The 18,457-nt window shown below is 48.1% G+C and overlaps 4 protein-coding genes across 4 annotated transcripts; 1 reads left to right on the forward strand and 3 right to left on the reverse strand.

The window, feature by feature from the left end:
- Positions 1–289: 289 nt before the first annotated feature.
- Positions 290–649, reverse strand: FPOAC1_009615 (uncharacterized protein; the record flags this gene model as incomplete). Its single annotated transcript, XM_044854039.1, has 1 exon — positions 290–649. The coding sequence occupies one exon, from the start codon at positions 647–649 to the stop codon at positions 290–292; it is 360 nt and encodes a 119-aa protein (XP_044706709.1).
- A 1,058-nt stretch (positions 650–1,707) lies between these two features.
- FPOAC1_009616 (uncharacterized protein) lies at positions 1,708–2,481 on the reverse strand (the record flags this gene model as incomplete). Its single annotated transcript, XM_044854040.1, has 2 exons — positions 1,708–1,745; positions 1,800–2,481. The coding sequence occupies 2 exons, from the start codon at positions 2,479–2,481 to the stop codon at positions 1,708–1,710; spliced, it is 720 nt and encodes a 239-aa protein (XP_044706710.1).
- Positions 2,482–5,461: 2,980 nt separating this feature from the next.
- FPOAC1_009617 (uncharacterized protein) lies at positions 5,462–7,085 on the forward strand (the record flags this gene model as incomplete). Its single annotated transcript, XM_044854041.1, has 3 exons — positions 5,462–6,037; positions 6,092–6,776; positions 6,832–7,085. The coding sequence occupies 3 exons, from the start codon at positions 5,462–5,464 to the stop codon at positions 7,083–7,085; spliced, it is 1,515 nt and encodes a 504-aa protein (XP_044706711.1).
- A 1,207-nt stretch (positions 7,086–8,292) lies between these two features.
- FPOAC1_009618 (uncharacterized protein) lies at positions 8,293–11,991 on the reverse strand (the record flags this gene model as incomplete). Its single annotated transcript, XM_044854042.1, has 2 exons — positions 8,293–11,394; positions 11,446–11,991. 2 exons carry the CDS (start codon positions 11,989–11,991, stop codon positions 8,293–8,295), a joined length of 3,648 nt encoding a protein of 1,215 aa, XP_044706712.1.
- Positions 11,992–18,457: the final 6,466 nt, after the last annotated feature.

Genomic DNA, 18,457 nt, shown 5'->3' on the forward strand with positions numbered 1-18,457 from the left:
CAAGGTGAAGCAACGAATGGGAGCTGTTTCTGTCACTTGATGCTGGTGCTCCATCGTCTCCGGGTTTCGGCTACAACAGGCATCTCCAACTCCAAGGTTCTGAATCGTTGACCGAGTATTCCACCCCCACATCCTTTCATGGAGATGGACATCCAGTGATGCAATGATAGGCAATGCGGACTTTGTTTCATTATTATCTGTCTACAGTTCCAACTTGACGACTTTCAATTATTGCACCACATCGATTTTCAGACACACACATCGCATCCTCTCTCAGTCCATCCTTCCATCAAACAAATCCTCCAAATGGCGTCCCAATAACCTTACCCTTATCATCCCACCTCACTCCCTCGCCCTTCAACAACTTCCTCTTCTCATCAAGAGTAATACCCTCTCCATTTTTAGGCCACTTCCCCTTGAACCCGCCCAGCGCACCACCTGTAGCCACAACACGATGACACGGCACCTCTGGTGCGAACGGGTTTCGACGCAGCGCGTTGCCAACTGCCCGTGGGGAAGACTTGAGATGTGCAGCCATGATGCCGTACGTTGAGAAACTGCCCCGCGGGATCTGACATAGCAGCGACCACACTTGCTTCTCAAATGTTGTACGTGTAGACGACTCGATGAGAGCGAGCTGTGAAGCCATGATTGTACTGAAGTCGCTTGTGGATGAGGTAGGTGATGTATCTTTTTTGGTCTTTATAGTTTTGACTTTGCGGTCACTCTGGGGTTCCTCAAGTGGTCTTTTTGTGACAATTACCATGGCTGTATAAGAGACTGTCGTAAGGGTGAGAGTATAAAATTGCAATTGATGTGCTTTCGGTAAGTTTACAATAAGATGTAGTGAATTGGGGATGTCACGATATGTTTTTGGATCATAGAACTAAGGATTGAAAGAATTACAAAGGTCTATTAAATGTACGAGAGCGATGCGTCAAAGGGCGCGGTCGACGCCAACATCTAAAGCAACACACATCACGAAGTCATGTGATTTCCTATATCCTCTTGCACGTACGTCAATACAGACATTATTAAAGCCTGAACAAAATCCATATCATCGTTCCAACACAAAAGGTCAGGTTGGCAATCAACATCAACCAATATAAAAATTATACCATAATATTTGCGTATATGAGAAACTCACTACAATAGTTCCATGCCTTCACACTACCTTCAACTGAACATATTGGGAATCGTCGTTGCTGTCACTGAGCCATCACCAAAAATGTAGCAAGGCAGGCCATGTTCCTGATCAAATATTCCATGGTATATCGTTGGGTATTAATGTACCAGTAACATATTTCTCATTTATTTATGTCATTACGCCATGACTTGTATCTTCAACGCTGTCTGTACCCAAGAAGTACAATGGTATATATATGATGTGTTTTCTCAAAACAAAGGGAGATGATGCCCCCCTCCAGTCTAACCCAACGCCGTTGATTATGCCGATCCGAGGTACTGGCTCCCGTGCCTTCTGCCCGTCGGCTCCTGTTTCGGTTATTACAAGACAGAGACGTGCAGATGCATGTTGCATGCTGCTCATTGTCCTGCTTCCGACACATCACTGATTGTGGCAGGGCTATTCTGTCACAAGCATCGAGTGATGCCGCGTCCGAGTACAAATGATGCCGCCCCGTGAGTGATGATGCTTTCATCTCATGATATGTCGATGATGTGCAATGTCTCAACGCCAATTCCAATCTAGACCATGAATGACTCTCCACAGCCGCATTCCTCCTCTGAAGACACCCGTTAGTATCTTGGCAAAACTGCTGAGAAAGGTAACAACTTACTGATATTGGGGTTCTTGAACACGAAGCGCTGATTGAGCTTGTCCTCAACATAGTCCATTTCGCTTCCAATAATGCTGAAAAGAGCCTTGCTATCAATCAAGACCTTGACACCATCCTGCTCAACCGTCTCATCAAAAGCGCCAGGCTTGTCGACATATTCGAGGTGATACGCTAGACCACTGCATCCTCGGTTCCTTACACCGACCTTGATGAGCTTCGGCTCGGGCTGGTCGAGTAACTCTCTTAATTGCTCCACCGCAGAGGGCGTCAATTTCATAGCGGCCTTGCGTGGGCGTAGCTTGGATCGCGGTCGGGCGGCCTTCGGCTTCTGAGCTTCCTTCTCGTTTAGCTTCGGCGCTGATGCCGAGGTGGCGGGAACGTCATTCTGCGTCGTTGTTGTCGTCGCAGCTTCTTGCTTCTTCGGTGGTTGAGGATGCTGAGGCTGTTGAGGAGGAGGGCGAGTCTCGTGGACTTTGGGAAGAGGATCAGGTTGTGTTATTGATGTTTCGGGAACGTCGTCGTTTCTGGGAGGTGTAGATGTGTGGGTGGGAAGAGTATAGGAGTGGTAGCTAACGGCGAGAGGTCTCGATGTGGAGAACTGCCTCACAGGAAAAGAGTACAGAGGAATAGAAGAGCATGCTCGTCGTGCGACGAGTCTTGCTACCGATCTTGAAGTGAACATGGTTGGCGCATATGAGGTTGTGGTGTTGAGAAGAAGTAAATTGGTGACTACCTACTCCGTACACAGGCTAAGGCCAGTAAGTATGATTTCTAACCCAGTGGAGGCCCCGGTTCTTCGGTGCTAAAGGCGATTGCTCCCGGAAACCGCTGGTACGTCAGGGTGGCGCCCGGTCTTGTCCGAGCCAATCAGGGTGCGAGAATTTGTCAGGTACACGTGATGGGTATGTAATTATAAGACCATTTGAGCATGACAAGAAATCATGACAGAAAATGGCTTCAGAACATGTCATTCTAATTTAAAGATATATATATCCGGTGACTTTTCTTGTGCCTCTTTAGATGTGCTGATTCTAGTTTCCCTGACTTTTCGCAACAAATGTCAGGAATGCCCTTGACACACTACGTCAACATGAAATCTTGCTCCAAGAGAGTTTACAAGGCGGGTTCACAAACTCATTTACAATGCATTGACTGTTATTGTGGACGTATGAATTATCAAGATCTATCTAGTTTATGCTATAGACGTACCTTCTAGTTTGTATACAGTACCTAGTTTTTGACAATCATCTAAACCCGAAGGTTAGAAAAGAGTGTCATAATGTCTGAGCTGTGACAAGAGAACTCTGCTCAAGTCCTGCCTCAATTGGTCAGTACTGTTTATGGTATCACGACAACATAAAAGAAAGCTTTGTGACCATAAGCGCGGGTTAGATCAGGCACATTAAGTTGTGTTTGTCGTTTCAATCTTGTCAATCGGTCTAACATAGATCAAAGTGCAGAATAAAGACTAGATCCTACCCAAATGAAAGCCCCAAGACGCAGACCAGGAATTTTGATCATGACTACTATTCAATTTGTCTCATACATATGTCATGATGGCAGGAACATGCATCTCCCCAACTGTTCATGCAGGGTCTTGGAGACAGAACCACAAACCATCAGATCATAATCGCGAAAGGTAGCAGCAACATACAACATCTACAATCAGGGCGATGGAGACGGTGCTCCATTCCTATATCTATGATCCACTGCAATCACAACATTACAGTTCAAATAACCAGCTGCTTTATCTTGGTGCCTGGCCTGGACAAATGGCAGCTGACGGAAGCCAAGGCTGAGTTAGACATGCATGTTTCAGACGGCTGGTAACAACGACGGCTGATCCGCAACCAGTTGATAATAAAAAAGCAAGACATTGTGTATGTAGTATCTAGGTTGGTATCCGCAGTTGGGAAGAAACGTTACATGTGGGTGAAATTTAAACTGGGCATGGTCATAGCTTTGAAGATGGAGATGGAGATAAAGAAAGCTGAGCTATTCAACTGGATTATATGCAAGTTACCTACCTAGAATAGAACTAGACTGAGAGACTTATCCTAAAGACTCGAATGGTAATATCGGATGTTACGAGAACAAGAAGGCATGCCGGGAATTACGGGTCTTGGGAGGGGAGTAGAAAAGAGAGGAGAGAAAAGGAGACTCAAAGGTAGCTCGGGCTGGTAACATAACATAACAAGAATGAGAAACACAGCAACATGATATAATTCTCGTACTCAACAAGCTTGCATCTTCGTATTACTATCTTAATTCTATCTATAGAAGGTGCTGTCATTTGTCAGAGAATAGGGCTCGATTATTGGCGAGATGCAAAATCATCCGTTCAACTCGTTCCCTTCTGTTGGGTCCCGAGTTTTGGTACCAAGTAACCAATCACGGAGCTTAATATTCGGGCCTTTCCCCTGGAAGAAGCTCTAAAAATGATCTGGGGTTCGGGGGCCCAAGCAGCCCGTTGACTTATAGCGTCGGTTACATTGCATGAAACCAATATCAAAAGAGGCTGATAACTTGCATATTTGGATTACTTTGAGCTTAGACAGGATTGTACAATGCGAAGAATGACCTTAACAGAAAACCATTCATTCTAGGTATGCAACAGATGCCAAATGCTTCAGTGTCTCATTCCCTTCCATGACACCTCGCTATTGTAGCATCCATACAACGTCTCGGGTCCTTTTCTTCTTGGGTCCATCCGGAGCTAAATTTACTTAAACGTTGCCATTTAGGGCATATCCATCAGCGGACGTTACCGTTAGAAGGGCCGCCACTAAAGTTTGGTGCTGTGGACGGCCTCTTATCGACGATGATTGTTACCCCAGGATGAGGAGGCTTGCTTTGGTTTTTGAATCTGGGGATAATGAAAACGTTTGAGATTGGATATCTTCTACTCGGTCTGTTTCTGGGTAACAAGGTTTCCCGTTTAAGCGGTACTTGTCCTTGGCAAACACTTTGAATTCCGTCTACAATTATACTCGGCCGAGAACAGTTGTTTCGTTACACTGTTACTCTACAGATATAGAGTAGAGGTACATGTAGTATCATCTACTCTATCATAACATCAATCACAAGAGATACTCGCATTTACTACGTAGTACCTTGGGTTATTATCAGTAATCTTGACTAAACGCCACCGTCTTGAACTGTAATAGACAGATCGACATGCCATCCATTGTTGCATTCACCACCCCTGTAGACTAACCAACCCGCACCACCCTCTCTATCCTTTAGCGTTACTCTTCCCCCATCTCTCTCTCTCTCTCCAGTCCCAGTCCCAGTCCCAGTCCCAGTCCCACCACCCAACTTTTTGATCTCACGAGCTTTAGACCCCTGGACATTTCGTTCCATCAGTCCAACTTGCTTCGCCTTCTCGTGATAAACTTCAACAGAAAAGAAACAGGGGTTGTTTTATTTTTGGGGAACACGGATAACCATTTGTCGCGTGCCTTGACAGATTGAATCTCTCCTCCATCTTTTTTTCCTACTTTAATTCCTCAACGTCCGTTCACCTCGACAATCTCCCTTTCTTTCCACTCTATCTGTTTATCTTATATTTATTCCTCGTTTCGTCTTCGATTGGGTCTCACTACTCTCACACACATAGGGGGACATTGGCCCTTGGTCTCTTCAACTTGACATCACACACAATGTCTACACACGAAAAGGAACACAACGTCGCTCAGGCGTCTTCAGAAACCGCAGACTCAGATTCACCTTCTCCCGGCTTTCGTCCCAAAGGATGGATGTACAAGACCGTTCGCCTCGGCCGTCTAGAGCTCTGGTACGCCTCGCCTAAAGTCCAGCTCTTCATGGTCTCCATCGTCTGCTTCCTATGTCCCGGCATGTTCAACGCCCTGACGGGTCTCGGTGGTGGCGGTCAGGTCTCCAACGAGGCCCAAGATCACGCCAACACAGCTCTTTACAGCACATTTGCTGTCGTCGGTTTCTTTGCCGGAACTTTTGCTAATAGGCTGGGACTGAGACTGACTTTGTCCATTGGAGGCTTGGGATATTGCGTTTATGCTGCTTCATTCTTGTGCTACTCGCATACTCAGAACATGCCTTTCGTCGTCTTTGCTGGTGCCCTGCTTGGTGTTTGTGCTGGACTCTTGTGGGCTGCTCAGGGCTCTATCATGATGTCTTATCCTCCTGAGCAGAGCAAGGGACGATACATCTCCTGGTTCTGGGTTATCTTCAACATGGGTGCTGTCATTGGTTCTCTTGTAAGTTTTGCCAAAACTTGTTCATTCTTCAACTTTGGCTTATAAACGCTACAGATCCCCCTCGCCCAAAACATCAACAAGAAGGCAGGTCCCGTATCCGATGGCACTTATGCCGCCTTCATCGCCCTCATGGCCATTGGCGCCATCCTCGCTCTCATGATCTGCGACGCCGACAAGATCGTCCGCGAGGATAACACAAAGGTCATCGTCATGAAGAACCCCTCGTGGAGCACAGAGATCAAGGGCCTCTGGGAGACTCTCTACACCGCACCCTGGGTCGTCCTCCTCTTCCCCATGTTCTTCTCCTCCAACATCTTCTACACCTACCAGAACGTCAACATGAACCTCGCCCAGTTCAACGTCCGTACCCGCGCTCTCAACAACCTGCTCTACTGGCTAGCCCAGATCTTCGGTGCCCTCATCATCGGCTACGCCCTCGACATCTCGAGCGTTCGTCGCAGCGTCCGCGCAAAGATCTCGCTCGTCGTCCTATTTGTTCTGACTTTCGCCATCTGGGGTGGCGGCTACGCTTGGCAAAAGGATCAGCGACCTCGCGAGATCGCTATGAACCCCGCTAACGAAGATGACAAGATCGACTGGGACGACGGTGCCAAGCGATTCGTCGCTCCCATGTTCCTCTACTTTTTCTACGGCTTCTTTGACGCTGCTTGGCAAACTTGCATATACTGGTACATGGGCGCTCTCTCTAACTCTGGCCGCAAGACCGCCAACTTTGCTGGTAAGTTCCGCTTCCTTTTCTCACTCCAAGTCAGATCGCTAATTCGGCACTTTAGGTTTCTACAAGGGAATCCAATCCGCCGGCGCTGCCATCTTCTGGCGTATGGATGGTCTCGGCAAGCCATTCGACACCATCTTTGCCGCAACATGGGCTTGCCTCGGCGCCTCGCTCGTCATCGCTGCACCAGTAATTTTCATGAAGATTCAAGATTCCGTCTCCATGGAGGAGGATCTCGAGTTCAGCGACGAGAAGATCGAAGATGTTGTGGTTGCGCCCACGACCCAAAAGACCACAGACATTGAATCTTGAACCAAAAGCTAAAACAAAATATACAAGAATACTTAATTAATTGTAATCATACATGGCGTTAAGGTGTGCGCGTTGGATCGGTGGAATTAGAGGGGCTACGTTTTGACTCGTGATGATTTATGGCATTACATGACACGGACAGTTTTGTCAATTAAGTTTGACGGTCACACATGGCCTTTGGCGCCTGGTTCTTGAAGCTTATTTTGCAGTGCCAGTCGTGATGATGGAAGCTGTATATATACGGTATACAGAATGACAATTGTCTTATATTATTATATTTCAAGACTACACATGAATTCGGATATGTTTTACATCATCGCATTGAGATACACAGATCTCAGCAATCACATTGTGCAAAGGGAAGTGAATTAAAGGAAAATGAATCCTTATTATTCTTTTGTTCTTCCTATTCTGTTGCAGAATCTACCCTTTTTGTCTTTCTTTTCCGTCCATCTCCAGTCCTGTCCTGTATCACCAGACTCCTTTCCCAGAAGTACAATGATGGATTTAAAAAAAAATGAAGAAAAACCATAGGCGGCAGGCCATCCCTGATCATACAGTGAGAATCAAATACACTCGTTTTTGCGTAGGCGGACTAAACAGTCCCAGCCCTCCGTCATTGAGAATACATTAAGAAAAAAAGACCCGAAAAATCAACAGGTGCCCTGCGAGTTTTCCCATCGTTATTGGACGTTTGCGAATGCACCTGTGCCGTGAAAACTGATCTTTCGCATCCTATCCTTTCTTCGCCCGAAGAGAATAACATGAGGATGTGAAAACTGGAAGTGAAAGAAGGTTGAGAAATGAACAAGGTGCAAGTTGTTGCATCGTGAAAGTGTACCCTGAAAGTTGTGATAGGGATAACAGAGGCGTTTGGCATGAACGCAATCGATGGATGCTTCGAGTCACAAAAGACCGGTGCTTGCGCTTGGTGATAAGATCTCTCTTATCAATTCCCGCCGATGGGGACTGAATACCGTAAAACATAAATGTGAAACCTAAAATGTAGATAACGCCGTTGTGCTGATGGATGTGGAGATCATAAGAAACATGACGATGTTTCCCATTTGCTGAAAGTTCAAACAAAATGGGGGGTATCAAAGATGAAGTAGTTACTGATGGGGGGTAGTATGTGCATGTGGTGATGGTGATGGTGACGGTAAATAGTGATGGCCCGGTTTGGGTCGAAAGTGGTAGACAGAAAGTCTTATGTGTGGGTAGGGGTAGGGGTAGAAGTGCCCCGATCGCGGGAAATCCAGCTGAACAGATCGGCACGAGTACCTGCAACACCGACAATGGAGGCAGCTGATGACTCGACAGCAGGTCGGCTGGCAGTCTCGCGGGGCTCCAGAAGCAGACTCTTGCGGTAGTACTTGACTTGGACGTTACCATTACCCTCCTCGTTGTTGTGGAGGTGGCTAATCTGCGAGGACATCCAGTCCTGCATGTCGGGGACCTCAGTAAGTCGGTAGGGGATCTGGAATCGCTGAAGCTCTCCGATGATCTTGGCTGTGCGGGCGTGCTTGTCAAAGTTCACAACGGTGATGCCACCAGCGCCATCTTCCTCAGACTCAGGACCAAGGCACATCTGCTTGGTAGCAGGGTTGCCAATGTCGACAAATGTCAAGTCGGTCAAGTACATGCCGAGGAAGGGCAAGCAGGGTGGAACATGGTCATGAAGTCTGGTTCGCAGGACCTTGTTGTTCTGTGAAGGCTCGACCAGATCCTGGAGGGTTTGAAGCATATCCTTTCGCTTGGAAGAGATGGTGTCCCATGTCTTTCTAAGGCGGCTGATAGTGCTGCTGTTAAGACTGCAGATGATGGCCATGAGACCGTCGTAGTTATGGAGTTCAAGGCACTGATGTGCGATCTTGATCCATTGCTTGATGACCTGTGCACGCTTCTTGACCTCTTGCTGCTGAAGAATGGTCTCAGCGACGAGGTTGGACAGGTCGGTAGACAGAGACGACATGGCCTTGACGTTGGGGGCGTCAACTCCACCCTTCTTCATCCACTGCGAAGCCAAAAGCTCCTCGGGGAGGATAGAAGAAAAGATGCTCATTTGCTTGATGGTCAACTGACGGGCCAGCTCCAGAGGGTCAAAGTCGAGGATACTAGGCTGAGCGTTGCCCATCTTGAAGGAAGCAAGAAGGCTGAGTTGGCCCTTGGTAATAGCAGGAATAGGCAAAGGAGTTTCAGCGGGGACGTATGAAGTAGCTGAGGTATTGGTCTTGCCAATCGAGGAAACAAGACGGGGCACCAGGGAGCCTTCGCCGGAAACACGCTGAGCGAGCTCGAAAAGACGTCGGCCAGCAGAAGGTAGAGAAGAGGCCAGCTTGAACTCGGCAAATGGCATGATCAAATCGAGAGCGTGGCGGTCGGTCTCATCCCTCCAGTGGGATTCAAGCCAGCCCTTGAAAGCATTATATACTCTCAGGCGGACAGGCCCGGCCACATGAGGAGAGTCGTCAACATAGTCGTATCGCTCAATAAGAGCCTCGGCGAATCGGACTGGTGTGCAGAAAAGGCGAAAGGTGAGGTAGAAGGTAGATACGAACATGGCATCAGGGGTGGATTCGTGAGTGGTGAGACGTTCGACAAGCGCTGGTAGGGAACCACCAGTGACTTGACCCTCCTTGTTGAACATGAGCTCATGAGCAAAGGTCTTCTCCATGAGTCTTGACTCAACATCAACTTCCTCCGCGTGCGATGAACTGCCGCCATTACTCAAGTTGGACAATGAAGGTTGCTTTTGGGGAGCAAGACTGTGGTCAGGCGTAGTAGCCCGTGTTGACGACTGCGAGACGATGCTAACTTCAGAGTCGCGGCTAAGGTAAGTGGCGCTGCTGCCGGCACTGGAGACAATCATGCTATCAAATCGGGAAGACGAGTTGAAATCACTATCATGGTTATCGACAGGACTGTAATCCTCGTTTGCCAGGATAGTGGTGGAAAGCTTGGGGAGAGGAGGAAGAGAAGGTCGGAGTGAGGAAATAGAGGATGCAACACTAGAGATGTTGTCATCGACAACTGAAGAGCGTCGAGAAGAGCCAGGTGATTGATGAACGGGCTGTTCATCGGTGGGAGTCGTTACCTGGGGGACCTCGGGGAGGGGCTTGTCGATTGCGACAACAGTGAGGCGTCGGGAAGAATTTGAAGTTCGATTTGACCCCGCGACGCTGGCAGTATCGGATGCGCTTTGCTCTGCATTGGGCTCCGAAACAGACGGTGTCCTCGCTCGCTCGTCGATATCGATGTCCAAGACACTAAGGTCAATTCCGAGGCTGCTAGACTCAAGCTCGAATTCGAAATCGCCGATGCGCTCGATTGCTGACTTTGCCTTGGCAACGCAGTCACCGGCGGCTCGAACACAGCCAGTGGCGGACGCAAGAAGCATGGTGTTGTCATGAGGCATGATCAAATCGGCATCCTCGGAGGAAGCGCTGACCAGGGTATCGCGGCCTGAAAAGACAAGATCTTGAATTCGTGCAAACATGGTGGATCGAGCTTGGGCGAGAGCCTCTGAGCTTGAGTTAATGTGATCATAAACCCCGTCGACTACTGCAAGTAATTCTCCACCGGATAATGCAGACTGGCGGATAGCTGAAGCAAGTTCGGGGCGGGACTGGGATTGAAGATGCAGGCGCCCGATGAAGGAGCCCAAGTGGGAGAGGAAGGTATCGTGGCTGCGGTTAAGACGTTCAGTGACAAGATGGTGAGCTCGCGATACTGATGAAGGACCAGCGAGCGAAACTCTGTGGGAAATTGTGGCTGATAAGCGGTGCGCTTGTGCAAGACTTCCTTGAGATAATCTATGCGAGCTTGGACCTGTACGAGAGCTGAGTGACGATAGTCGTTTCGAGAAGATTGATGTTGATATCTGTGTGGCATCGCTCGACTCAGAAGCAGCGACACTAGCGGCAGTCTGAGAGTCACTATCGATGGGGCTTCGTTGGCCTTGTTCATCAAAGGACGATTGATCCGCAGGTGGTGTTGGAGGAACGCATGATTCTTCTTGAACTGTATCCATTACAGTTACAGCTGCAGGTGCACGTGCCCTTCGATCCTCTTCAAGCGCATCCAAAAAGCGAACACCTTTTGTCACGATTCTAAACGCCTTGAGAATCATCTCGTCGATTATGTCATTTACATCTTCAACGGGGGTAATTTCTAGACGTTGTGTCTCTTGTAACCGCTTGGCGGTCTTGACTAGTGATGAAAGCTCTGACAGAAGAGATTTACGGCACTTGCGCAATGCATCGCTCCTTGTAATGCACAAGGAATCTCTGCCAAGGCAGTTTGTTCGTTCCTGTAAACTTTGTTAGAGAATAATTAATTATAGTGTTTCGGATGAACTTACCAACAAAAATCGAACGCCCGCAATGATACCCTTCATGAACTCCTGGTTACCAAAGATCTCCTTGTCATTGACGGATGTACTTCTAAGCAAATCCCAAAAGTTCAAGAGAGCCTTCAGTAGACTGCACATATCATCAGGCTCATAGGCCTCGCAGTAGTTGGTTGGTAGCCATCCCCGTGCACCAGAGATGAGTAATGTACCATCAGCCCATCCATTGGTGTGGATAGAGTGCACTAACACGACATCGCCCTCGTTAAGGGGCAATGTCACGCTCGAGTCGGTCATAACATAGCTGGGGTTGAAAGGATAAAAGGCTCGCAGGAAGTTGTGGAAGATTGGAGGTGGAGTGTATTGAGGTGAGGGAGCAGGTGATAGGTCTTCCTGCGAGCCGTTTGGAGTAGCGGGTGGTGTCATTTGTGATTGTGAGTAAAGGCTGGTGTCGTTCTCTGACGTCGATGAAGCATCTCCAGATAAATCGGTTCGAGATTTGTTGATAGTGAGAGGGGCCACCTTGAGACTGGCTCGCATGGATTGATTGCTGAGCATTGCGTGCGATTGCCTTTGACAATCGGTGTTGTCGTTTAGATCATTGGACACCTCGGCCGGGTTGGTCTACACAACCACTCGATCCGAGTATCGATCTGTCCCTTTCTGTTCCTTTTCCGTTTCCTTTCTAACCTTTTCTCAACAGTCAATTGTGTTGAATATCCAAGAGAACAATGCGTGCGAGCTGAAAGTTGATGTACTTTGCTGAATGTCGATGTCAATGGTGTAAGTCGTGATGATGTTCGGATCAGGTCTGACGGGATTAGACCACGGCAACAAGAGAATCGAGAGAGGGAAAATCGGTTGGCTGGGGAAAAGAGAAAGAATGTCAGTCGGTCAAGTCAAGTAAGTCACATGGGAGGATATGAGTGAGTTGATTGTTTGTAACAAAACAGAAATGGAATGAAGGGAGACAAGATGGAGAGTGTCAAGGAATGCTCGCGATGGCAGGGGGGACCTGCTCCGCAGAGGCGCCGGGTAGATAGACGTTGGAAAATGGAGGGGCTTATGGCGGAGAAGGACCCAGGACGTTGAGGCCGGGCAGGTAGTTCCAGTGCGGAGAGGGTAGGGATAGGGAAGTGAACCACTGGACTGAGCCCTCCAGAAGAACGGGCTAAGTCCAGCCATCCAATCCAATCCAGGCGGATTGCCCAGGACAATTGCATGCCCTTCCTCATCTGATCGTATACTGTCACATATCATATAACAATACTGTCTTTCCTCTGGCCTCGTCTCGTATTGTGTCGTGTAAGAAGATCAGGTCAGATCAGATCAAGCCAACACGATACGACACAGACGCAAACCCGCTCCTCTCGCTCGCCTGAAGCATACATACGGCACGATCCGCCTATATGCAGGCTGTATGTAGCCTGTAATGCACCTATAGATGCATACTTGCTTACCCGTCGTCCAAAACCTGTCTGTGCATGTGCCTCGCTGCGGACAACACTTGGTACCTGCGTACCAATGGTGGAAAAAGAAAAAGGACAGAAGCAAGATAATGGCAGTGCGGTGTAAGAGACAAATTGCTGTTGCGCGCTGGGTTTTTTTTTTCTTTCGTATAAGCAAGCTTACCTTGTGTGATGTGTCGATTTGTTCAATCCAATTGGCCAATCGCAATTAATTTTCGATTCCGTCGATATATCGTCGTTTGGTATTGAGTGGTCGTTCGTCGAGTTGACCAAGATTTTGATGGAATGAAGTGGTTGAGGTGGACTGGCAGGGGTTTTGTTGTTGCTGTCGAGGTAGTGCGTGAGTAAGAGACAGAGAGCTCGATACCAAAACTGGCGATGACGAATTATATAGATATGGCTTGTGCTGGAGAGTTTTGTCGGGAGCAATGATAGAAGCAATACGTAAAATGCAAAAACCGTAAACCGAACCCAAGCACACACTAGCAACAAACAATGAGAAGAGACAAAGTTGAAATAGGTATAAGTCGAATCGAATCGAGTCAAAAGTCGAGGAGGAAGAGATGGGAACAAAACGTCGGGGTCTGGGGAAGGCGGCGGTATTATCACATTCACTTTATTAACCTGGTAGTCTTAGTACCTACTCTTACTCTTACTCTTCCTAGTCTTTTGGCGAGACTCTCTTCTCTCAGTTCCTGGGCCTGTTGGCCACACCACACCACACCCACGTCTTTCGTCAGTCAAGTGGAGACCTCTTTTCTGTTCTCTGGCTTTGCTCTCTCTGTCTGTCTAGGATTCTTTTGTCGGCTCAGGGGCCCCCCGGTCTGTCCCAAGTTCCAGGGGGTGGAAGAGATAGCGTACGGGTCGAAGTGGGCTTTTTGGTGTTGAAGGTGCCAGGGCAAGGTCGACGGGAAGATAACCCCACGCCCCCAAGCCCAATCCCAGGTCTCCAGTGAAACTGATCAGGGGGGGGCAAAGACCTCTCAAGGTACATCTGTACAGAGCAACAGTCACAATCACTCAAGAAAAGAAGAGAAGTGGAGAATAAGACGCCGTAAGTGATGAGTGGCGTTTTACTGTACATATCTATACCTACCTACCTACCTACCTACCTACAGCAAGAGCAATTACGCAGGTACGGGAGGCATTGTGCCCGGTCTCAGTGGGGGCTTCGCTCATATCAACCTAACATAACTTTTATCTACCCGACTTTATGATTATGCTGCACCTATACACATATATCACCGTAGCAGGCAGTGGGGTTTTTCCAACTTGGGTACAGCTACCAGGGGCTTGGGGGGCCTCTCGCTCGATTGAGCCAGAGAGCTAACTGCCCACATCCCCTGTTGTCTGGGCAGCTAAGTAAAAATGCTTCTGGGCCCGGTGATCCGGCAGGTGAGTTAGACTCGACCAGGCCACGACGAAGCTTTTAAGAGCAAGTACTCTAGGGCGAAAGAGAACGACCCCTTGAGCTTGGCTCGGGGAGAGAGGAGGGGGGAGGAGATTATTGATTCGAGTGTTAATGGACCGGTTTTCACAGTGAGTTCCTCTTACAACACATACATTTCAGAGCCAAGCCTGTGTGTGTGTGCCGTAAATCATCGAGGTCATCCATCACCACCAAGGGAGAGAGATGTCTCTGAGATTGAGGGCTTCGTGTCAAGTACCAACACCTGCATTTTGTCAAAACAGGCCAGATTGTGCAACAAAGTAAGAATAAGAATTAAGAACTCACGAAATTTCTAAGTAAGGTAGAAATACGATAACCTTGGAATATACTTTCAGTTATCATCGAATAACGTTAGATATCAACGGCATTGGTTCCACTCCACAAGTTCCCTCTCATCTCTCATGCATCGTCTGTGCATATCGTGTCGCGTCGTGTCGAGCTCGTAAAATAACTGGCCTCGTAAGAGAGAAGAGGGGTTGTTATCGTACCGGTCTCGACAAGGGAATTCGCAACACCGAGGGTATTTCTTTGATGGAGAATTGATCACGAGTCAGAAGACGTAACCTTTCTGGCGGGTTGGCATAATGGGAGCCTTCATCACACGAACTATTGCCGGTTTCATTTTCTAGTTTAGCGTGACAGATTTTCGGATTGGATGCCACCGTTGCTGTTGTTGCGGTAAAGTAGTCATCCTGCAGTTATAGTATAAACAATATTTTTAGCCATATGATAATGGCAAAATGCATAGTTATTACGTTGACTCCGAAGCAAAGCCGTAAACGGTCCAGCCACGATCCCAACATCAGGGAGTCTATCACTCATGCTAAGCGTATATGTGTATAAATATCAGCAGTGTCGGGTAGGTCGAGACAGCAGCGGAAAGGGCGACAACGCGAGAAACAGCTGAGGAACTATTTTTCAGCCATTTGGTGCGATTGGCTCCCTCGATCCTATTTTGTGCCTCCTCTTTTAGTCGTGCCCTAGTTCACTTGTTCCTGACCTGAGCTGCAGGCGATATGCAAGATGGGCGAGCCAATGCATTCTCCTGCGTCTCGCTTCAGCATCGCAATGGAGCTACAGTTCGACCGGCCTACCTGGCCAGTCAGCCAGGCTGGAGCGAGGAATCTGCCGACTTAGCAATTGCCGCAATGACTCAATAGAAACAAACCGCTGTGGAGATAATTATCCCAGTCCCCTTTTTGGATCTTCAACGATGGGCAGCGATTTGTTCTGGAGTTCTGGATCCACGAGACCATCTCAGCCGCAAGCTATTGCTGTCACCGACTCTCCACGAAACCGCCGAATGAGCTGATAGTACAGCATGGACCACAATGTCTGGCAAGTCTGGATATAGTAGAGCGCGCACAGAACAGAGGCTGCCTCATCAAAAGCGGGTATAGTCTCTGATGACATGCTATGCATGCTATATACCATGGTAGATGTGCTATCATGTCCTCACTGCCAATTGTTGAATTTATTAATTCGCGTCTAATAATTCTCCGTAGAAATCCAACATCAAAACGAGATGGACTAATAATCATGGCATGTTTAATGTTTCCGCCTATGAACCTAGATAGATAGCAAATACTTGTTTGCACCAAACTCGGATCACCGCACCCCTCGTGACTAGGTACGTCGGCGCCGTCGAGCGTCTAGATTCACCAAAAAATACCCCAATTGCTTCAATTTGAGAGCCGGCCCCAAATTAGTCTGCCACTCGGCGCACAATTCGAACAAGACGGCGTCTCCTTGGTTCGGTTATGGCGTAGGTAATGCTTGCTGGCAGACGTTGCGCCCCTTTCTCCTGTTCCTCTAGTTAGAAAGCGATTGGTCCCTGAGAACTCGATGTCATTCGTGATATTAAGTACAGCTAAGTTTGCTTGCTCATCTCATGACACAGCCTCTCCCCGAGGACGATCTGTCTCCTGTCATGCTTTCGTCATCCACTAGCTGCTGATCATTGCGTCGAGGAGAAAAAAAAAGAAACAAGACAGAATAGGAAAACGAAACGAAAAGAAAAGAAAAAAAATATTCAGGGTTCTCGCTAGGGTGTTAGAATGACACCATCACTTCATAGGCATGTAGGCAGGTAGGTAGCTCCTTGGACAGACGATGACGATTTATTCGGTGTGCATACTTGGAGCAATTACTCGTATGGAGCGATCAACGTCTTGACAATGTAGACTCTTGTTTGAGGCGGCGCCATTGCAGTGATAGTAGATAATCTGGCGTTTCGAACATGGTTCTAAATGCTCTGGAACCCCCGCTCGAGAACGATAGACCACACGATGTGGCGTCTGGCAATGCGTGTTCTTGTTGTCAACGTCAATTAATTGGCACAAAATATCGTATGCGTATCTATTTTCTGAAAATGTAGGGTCTATGGGGAAAGAACGTGGGAGAGGCTTCTAGATTTTCCAAGTGTCTCTGCCAAATTTAGGTAACCTAGGTAGGTCGGCCAGGTGAGCGCAAATGGAAAGAGTCCGGAGTGCTCAAATGTCACCAAATCTGCGCCTGCTACTCTGTACTCTGTACTCTGTACAATGGTACTGAGTTACTACTACTAGTCACATGAACCATTATGGCAAGAAGCAGACACCATCTGCCGCTTGCCTTGCAAGTCTTGAGTTAAGCCTCACTTTCGTTTTCCCCCCCTCGCTTTGACTTTTTTTCTCCTGCAAGCTGATGGCTTTGACCGGTTTATTGAGTGATTGGCTTGACTCACTCCCAAGCATCACCATGACACGACCCGTGCTGCAGCGGTTCATCCAATATTCTCCGCAAAACGTTTCTTTTTCTCACGGTCAGTGGGTTAATGACACCTGAGCATGGATCGACAAAGGACCCTGATCCTCACTTGTCTCGTCGAATGGGTCGACACGGAATTCACTCAGATCATCTTCAAGGTTATTATGCTGCATACCCATAAGACCCAGTACTATATCGTCGTTGCTTCTTTATTTCACTTTCGCTTGTTGCAATTCCACGTTTTCAATTTGCAGCTCAAACGCTATTGGAAGTCGGACCTTTACCTTCACATTCACACTAAAGATTGGCTAGTGACATCAACCCCTTTCGAATATTCTGACAGGGACCGGCTGGTTGATGTCCAAGCCAACTGCCATTGCCAGAAGTGCCAGGCCAGGGGGTTGGCCTGATCCCTGACTCCTGGGTACCAACCTTGCTTCCGCAAAGCCTCCCCGGTACCAACGACGGCTTTACCCCTGTCTATACCCGACCCTGCTATACCGCCTAGATGTCTTGTTTGCAGATTGCAAGAGCGCCGCGATCAATCGTCAACTAGACTAGTGATATCTCATTGTCAATCACGGATTTGAACGGCATTTCCGCCAGCCCAATCACACTGTCGGTTTGCGGCTGTGCGTCCTTATTTCAACAATTAAATCCAGCCTTGCCTTTAGGCCTCTCAGCCTCACTTGCACTTCCATTGATATTTCCGGCCTAAAACCTTGCCATCACTGTGCTTGTTTGCGAGGCACAGCGTCTGTATCCACCAAAGACCTGCATCATCTTGGCACTCAAGTAAGGCGTCGATGTCGTACTTTGACTATCAGCAGTACATGGCGTACCTTAACGAATGGATCGCCCGTCTATCTGTTGCTAACGCCCCGCGACCGTGGCCCTTGTGGCCTGTCGATTCGCGGCGTAGCAATGCCTTCGGTTGATATAACGCTACCCAACAACCGATCAGACGTCGATACTATAACAAACAACAGGAATAAAACACACTCTCTACACAAAGTTATTATTTGTCGATGTATAGAGCGATCTGCGGATGGGGTGCCTCCGGTATATCGAGATTGCAAATCCTTCTTCACGGCCTACTTAGTCTATGATACGATACTATCCTGAGCAAGCAATTCCGCATCCAGCCCCACTCAACAAAACGGACATTATTGCATCGTGCTTCATCTCGCAGTTGCCGACGTCTCTCGCCTGGCAATTCAGGTACTCGCCAGACCTTTGGTATAACCAGCTAACTACCGTTGGCCTGTTGATTACACCGAGTCTCGGTTTCAAAATCTGGTGGTTCAGTCTAGGCGAAGTAGCAGGCGAAAACCGAAATCCCTTTTCACCTACATCT

Source organism: Fusarium poae, chromosome 3 (genome assembly GCF_019609905.1).
Source record: "Fusarium poae strain DAOMC 252244 chromosome 3, whole genome shotgun sequence".
NCBI classification, from domain to species: Eukaryota; Fungi; Ascomycota; class Sordariomycetes; order Hypocreales; family Nectriaceae; genus Fusarium; species Fusarium poae.